A 6,476-nucleotide genomic window follows, 5' to 3' on the forward strand; every position below is an offset into this window, starting at 1 on the left:
ATGAAAAGGGAAGTTTCTAAAACTGTGTTAACCCTTTTGGGGGGGGGGCACAGATTGCTTTCTCCTCCTTTTCACATCATCTCGGGGCGCTGCTGATGGTGATAACCACCCTGGAAATTTTTAATTCCCAGTTTCCATACTTTCACCCCTGCGGGTGCTGCCGATGGAGCGAGTCCCTGTGCCGTTCCTGCCCGTGCAGGTGGAATTTATCACTGGGTTTCGGATCCCAGTCCCAGTAGGAACTGGTGGAAAACTGGCGCTCGCCTGGTTAATGAGCGCAGCGGAGAGGGAGGATTGCTCACCCTGTCGTTGCACAAGCTGAACCCGAGCCAGTTCTCGATTTCTTAGAACTAAGTGAAGTGATGTCCCAGACATCACCAGTGTGTGTCAGGAGCCCAGATCCAGTTGTGGCCTGTTCTGAGCCCTGGGAATGAACCTTGGGAACGGAAGGATTTGGGTCAATGTGTGGCGCGGCCCTCGGCTGTCCCCTGCGGGCACTGGAACGGGAGGAGCTGTAGCTCCCAGTGAGGAATCCCCCAGTGGCTGTGACCCCGGGAGAGGGGCATTCTGTCAGGATTGGAGCTGCAAGGGGAGTTTCAGAGGAGAGGATGGGGATTTGGGAGGGGCAAGGATGGGAATTTTGGGGTGCAGGGATAGGAGCGGGAGTGGGATTTTGAGGGGCAAAGATAGCTGAGTTTTGGGGGATAAGGATGGAGCTGGAGGGGAAATTTGGGGGGTAAGGATGGAAGTTAGAGGATGGTTTAGGAGTTAAGGATGGGGATTTTGGGGGGCAAGGATGGGAGCTGGAAGGGGATTTTGAGAGTCAAGGATAGGAGCTGAAAGGGAATTTTGGGGGCAAGGATAGAGTTGGAGGGGAAATTTGGAGAGGAAGGATGAACACTAGAGAGGGGTTTGGGGAGCTGCAGTGAGTCTTGGGGAGCACTGAGCGACCCGGCAGCAGACAGGGTGTCACCCCATGTGCTCCGGCACCCGAGCCCGCCGTGATGCCCCGGCGCAGCACCGGCATGAGCTGGGGAGCCCCGCTGGGACTGGACACGCACCCCACGGTCCAACCCCTCCCCGGGGAGCGCTCGTCACCCCCGGTCCGTGCGGAGGGGCCGATCCGCACATGCTCCCTGCCTTGTTTTGCAGAGCCCGGCGGGGCCGCCCCGTCCCGTCCCGTCCCGCCCCGCCGGGGCCGCCCCCGGCCGCGCCGGGCGCTTAAAGCCGGGCTGAGCCGCGCCGGGCCGGGCTGAGCCGCATCGCGCCGGTCGGGGCTGGGCTGCGCCATGATTTTCGATCGCCTCAAACGCTTCTCGATCGTGCTGGAGGGCGCGGAGCGGGATGGTCCGGCCGCTTTCAGCCCCGGGCAGGCGGTGTCGGGCCGCGTGGTGCTGGAGCTGGCGGCGGCGGCGCGGCTCGGGGCGCTGCGGCTGCGGGCGATGGGCGCTGCCCGCGTCCACTGGACCGAGTCCCGCAGCGCCGGCTCCAGCACCGCCTACACGCAGAGCTACAGCGACCAGGTGGAGTTTTTGAACCACCGCGACACGCTGATGGTACCCCCAGGTACGGCATCCCCCACCCAGGGGTGCGCGCCCCACGGCCGGCGGCGAGAGAGGGGGCGTGGGGGGCACCGGACACTGCAGGGGCTGAAACAGCGGGGGAGTGGGGCGGTCTGGACACCCCAAACTGGCTGAAATCTGGGTGCCTGGGGCAATTGTCGGTGCTGGGTGCATGGCACCCCAAAACTGCAGAAATCTGTGTGCCAGCGACAGCCTGGCTTCTGGGTGCATGAAATCAGTCAGCTGAAATCTGGGTGCCTTAGGGTCGGGGTGCTCTGGAGGCGGGTGTGCAGATCTCTGCAGACACCTCAGACTCTGGGTGCACCCCGAAATCTTGGGGTGCACAGCTGGACTCTGCTGCTGTGCAGGGCACCCCGGTTAGGGGCTGCTCCCCACAAGACTCCCCTTTCCTGTGAGCTTTTCCTGGCAGGGAAGCAGTGTTGGAAAACTGGAGGTTCAGGAGCTTGTTTTGAGCAGGGGGTTTGGCCTCAATGATCCCCAGAGGTGCCAACTCTCGAGGGCTGTGGGGGCTTGGCTGGCCACTCTCTGTCCAGTGGGCATCTTGGGCTCTCAGTCCAAAGCTGTGGAGCAGAGGATGAAGCAGAGCCCACCTGGCAGAGCTGCCCGGCTCTCCAGGGAGCTGCCCCCGGGTCGTGCGTGTCTGGAGACACTCGGAATGCAGACAGTGCCCAGCTCTGGTGTCACAGCTGCTGCAGCTCAGCCCTGGCAGGAGCTCTGCCGTGCCCTGGTGCTGCACATCCCTGCGGCTCGGCCCGGCAGGAAGTTCTGCGGGAGGGAGCTGATCCTCCTCAATCTGTTTTGCCCACAGACAACGGTGAAGCCACTGTCCTGCAGGCAGGAAGGCACGAGTTCCCCTTCACCTTCCAGCTCCCCGAGTAAGTTGGCTTTTTTGGGGGGCGGGGAGGGCATCTTAAAATGAGGTGGTTTTTTTTGAGCAAAACCTTTCTAAAAATGGTTTGTTGCTCATGCCCAGGACCTTGGCCACTTCCTTCGAGGGGAAGCACGGCAGTGTTCGCTACTGGGTGAAGGCCAAGCTGCACAGACCATGGTCCACAGTGAAGAAAGCAAAGAAGGAGTTCACTGTGATCGAACCCATCGACATAAACACCCCTGCACTGCTGGTGAGCTCCCCTTGCTCCACCCCGGGGCTCTGGCATCCAAAATTTAGCTGGGAAGCCCCTGGGGAAGGTGTCTGCCTCCCCTTCAGCATTACAGAGCAGGCCTGGTTTCCAGAGGGAATATTTTCCCCCATCGCCTCGTGCCCTCCGGCATTCCCCAGGCTGGGCAGAGGTCAGCTGTGCCTCGTTGTTTTTGGAAACTTTAATGCATTGCAACAACTTCTTGCATCAGATACCTGAGAAGTTGCTGATGCTCCCCGGCAGGTTCTTGGTGCCAGGGAGATGATTGCTCTGAGTTTCATCCCCGGTTACTAAACAGCTGAAATATTTCCCTTTCTCCAGGCTCCCCAGGCAGGCGCTAAGGAGAAACTTGCTCGTGCGTGGTACTGCAACCGTGGCCAGGTGTCTGTGACTGCCAAGATCGACCGAAAAGGCTACACCCCAGGTGAGCCTGGGTGCTGGTGCCTGTGAACCTTGGTGGGCCCTGGGGCACAGCCCAGAGGAGGGGATTTTGGGGTCACTGTGAGCTGCTGTGAAATCAGAGAGCTTTGGTGCGTGTGTTTAATGTGGGCAGCGCCCTTGGGACGCTCCTCCTGGATGAACCCACTGTGGCCAACCCTCGGTGGTCCTGGGCAGGAATCCCTTGAGGCAGGGCTGGGCTCTGCCTCCCCTCCTCCCAACTCGTGTGTGTCTGGTTGGGCAGGTGAGGTCATCCCTATCTTCGCTGAGATCGACAACTGCACGAGCCGCGCCGTGGTGCCCAAGGCAGCCATAATCCAGACCCAGACCTTCGTGGCCAGGGGCACCAAGAAGCAGAAGAAGTCGGTGGTGACCAGCATCACTGGGGATGCCATTCCAGCCGGGAAGAGGGAGGTGTGGCACGGGCGGGCGCTGAAGATCCCGCCCGTGGGGCCATCCATCCTCCAGTGCCGCATCATCCAGGTGGAATACTCCCTGAAGGTGAGGGAGCTCCCGGGGATAAAATTCCCTCCTGGCCAGCTCAGGGGAGGTGCCTGCCCCTCCAGACTGGGAAAACAGCACCAGCTGAGCTTCCCTGCTGCATCCTGTCTCTGCAGGTTTGTGTGGATATTCCTGGGACGTCCAAGCTGCTCCTTGAGCTGCCTCTTGTCATCGGGACCATCCCTCTGCATCCCTTTGGGAGCCGCACCTCCAGTGTCAGCAGCCAGTACAGCGTCAACCTGGACTGGCTGAGCCCCATCCCGGAGCAGCCAGAGGGTGAGCATCCCCTTTTCCCTGGAATAACCCCCCTGGTCAGGACAGCAAGGCTCAAAGTTCTCAGCTGAACCAGTTTTGCTTTTTTTTCAACTTAATATTTTGGTTGTGCTGCTGAATCTCCTGAGTTCCAAACCTCGGGAAAGTGGGTTTGAAGTCTTTTCACCTGTGCATCCTCCATTTATGGAGAGGGTTCTCTGTCTCCTGATGGCTCTCCTCTCTCTTCAGCCCCCCCTGAGTACTCAGCAGTTGTGTCCAGCCCCGAGGCTGAGCAGAGCCTGGCTCCACCGTGCCGCAGCGAGCTCGGGGACATCCTGGAGGGTCCCTTCTTTGCCTACATCCAGGAATTCCGCTTCCGACCACCTCCACTGTATTCAGAGGTACCTGAACCGGGCTGGGAGGCTGCTGGAGGTGGCTGGGACATGGCTAGGACTGTGCTGGAGGTGGCTGGGACATGGCTGGGATGTGCTGGAGGTCACTGGGACTTGGCTGGGACTTGCTGGACGTGACTGGGATGTGCTGGAGGTGGCTGGGACGTGGCTGAGATGTGCTGGAGGTCACTGGGACGTGACTGGGACGTGCTGGACATGGCTGGGATGTGCCCACTTCTGGGGTTTGTGACTCTGAGCTTGGCTTTGCAGGTGGATCCGAACCCCACATTGGACGGCATCCGGCCACGCTGCATGACCTGCTGAGAGGAGCACAGGGGCTGCGTTGGGCAGCGTGACGATCCCTGGGGATGGAAGGGATGGAAGCTTGCACCCTCACAGCACTTGGGGCTGGAAACGGGGATGTGACACCCCGCTCACCGCCCTCGGCCACTCCTGTTGTGACTGTCCACGGGCCCAGAGCGGGCACGGTGCCAGGGCAGGGCAGGGGGACACGAGGGGTGGCAGGGCAGATGGCCCCCATGGACAGCTGGGCAGGACACAGAGGGGTCTGAGCTGCCCCGGTGTTTTGGGGGTAGAACAGGGATTACGAGCTGAGATTGCTCTCCCCTTGCCTGCGGTGCTGTGCTCCCAAACACTTCTGTCGGCTCCTGGTGTGGAAAACAGGAGCTGGAAGGCGTTTCTCAGGATTGCTGGAGAATGTTTTGCTGTTGCTCAGGGTTGGGCCCTGGGGCGATGCAGGCACAGCCCTTGGCCTGTGGCTCACCAGGACTGCGGCTCCTCGAGGCAGTGAAAGCTCCTTTTCTGGCTGGATGAAGCAGAGGCCTCAGCCACTGCTGATAATCTTTGCCACAAACCCTCGGGTGCCTGCGGGGGGAATGGTTTGAGCTGCTTAAACAAACTCTAAAGGCCTCTAAGGGCTGCTCATGAGGTCCTGGGGGATGAATTTGTGGTGTGTGGCGGCGTTTTGGTGCCATTTATCAAGAACAGGAAAGGCAATTCCTGAGTGTCAGTGTCAAACCTGCACAGTGTGCCAGTGCCTCCCCCGTGATGGGGCTGAAACCAGCCCCAAACTGCTACCACCACGGGGGCTTGGAGCTGTGGCTGGTGGCCAAGGAAGAGAGAAGAAAGCCCCAATCCCAGGGCTTCTGGGAGATGTTGATTTGGGGTGAATCCTCCAGGGCTGGGAGTTTTGCTCAGGATGGGCTTGATCCTGTGCCCACAGAGGGGTTGGGGGCCCTGGTGGGGTGAGGACCCACAGCAGCCTGGGCAGGGCGAGCTGGGTGTTGTGCTGAGGACCCCTCAGGTGTGTGGGTGCCACGGGCTGACCCTGCTGGCTCAGGGAAACCTGAGCAGAATTTGGGGGCCGAGGACCTTTGCATTCCCTCACTGAGCCAATCCTCGGCCGTGCACATCCGAAGCCAGCGTGCCTTGGGCTCCACGCTGGGGTTGCTCAGATGAGTCTTTTCTATCTGTGAACACTTTTGTAATGACCACTCTTTGTCTCTACTCTTTTTGTACGACTTTTTGGTGGGGAGTTTTTTTGTCTGAAATAAATTCTTTTAAGCCAAACTGCTGCCTGGATGGTTTTGTGTTCGTCTTGCTGCTTCCCATTGTCTGGAGCCATATTATGGCTTTTGGGATGTGGGAACGTTCCCTGCCCTCTCATTGCCCTGCTCCCAGTCCTGCACTGGGATTAACTGGGTCACTCGGCCAGCACTGCTGTTCCTCCACCTCCTCCACATCCATGCAGTTTTTGCCACTTTTCCCCTTACCTGGGCTGCAGGGCTGTGAGCAAACCTGTTGTACTTTTCCACACTTGTTTCCTCTTTCTGTCCAGGCAGTGGAAGGACGGACACATTCTCCTCCATCCCCAAAGCCTGGCAGGGACCCAGCAGGTCCAGCTGGGAGTTGGGACTCTCCTGCCCTGGCTCAGCCAGTCCCAAGCAGGGTTGGGGTCAGCCCCACGCTGTGCTGGCTGGGATCTGCTGTTGGGTGGGGAGAGCAGGGAAGCTCCTTCACCTGCTTCCTCCGGCTGGAATTTGATTTTTCACAGCATTTTTTGTACTCCACATCTCCACTGGGCACAGCAAATCTTGCTGTGTGCAAGGCAGGGCTTCAATCAGAGCTTTAGTTTCATCTTCCATGGACTG

At 59.6% G+C, this 6,476-nt stretch overlaps 1 protein-coding gene across 1 annotated transcript; it reads left to right on the forward strand.

The window, feature by feature from the left end:
* Window positions 1-1,212: 1,212 nt before the first annotated feature.
* Window positions 1,213-5,888, forward strand: LOC130587910 (arrestin domain-containing protein 2-like). The gene is made up of 8 exons (XM_057388881.1): window positions 1,213-1,566; window positions 2,392-2,458; window positions 2,557-2,704; window positions 3,044-3,146; window positions 3,405-3,661; window positions 3,778-3,937; window positions 4,163-4,314; window positions 4,576-5,888. Exons 1-8 carry the CDS (start codon window positions 1,290-1,292, stop codon window positions 4,627-4,629), a joined length of 1,218 nt encoding a protein of 405 aa, XP_057244864.1. The 5' UTR covers window positions 1,213-1,289; the 3' UTR covers window positions 4,630-5,888.
* The last annotated feature ends 588 nt before the right edge of the window (window positions 5,889-6,476 follow it).

This window comes from Malurus melanocephalus, unplaced genomic scaffold (assembly GCF_030028575.1).
Source record: "Malurus melanocephalus ecotype Western Australia unplaced genomic scaffold, MMel_1.1 scaffold_2691, whole genome shotgun sequence".
Classification (NCBI taxonomy): Eukaryota; Metazoa; Chordata; class Aves; order Passeriformes; family Maluridae; genus Malurus; species Malurus melanocephalus.

Excerpts from the sequence above, each read along its gene's own strand:
- LOC130587910 (XM_057388881.1), top strand. The coding sequence starts at position 1,290 with ATGATTTTCGATCGCCTCAAACGCTTCTCGATCGTGCTGGAGGGCGCG. Across the intron at positions 3,938-4,162 it reads CATCCCGGAGCAGCCAGAGG|CCCCCCCTGAGTACTCAGCA; the intron begins GTGAGCATCCCC and ends CTCTCTCTTCAG. Across the intron at positions 4,315-4,575 it reads CACCTCCACTGTATTCAGAG|GTGGATCCGAACCCCACATT; the intron begins GTACCTGAACCG and ends TTGGCTTTGCAG.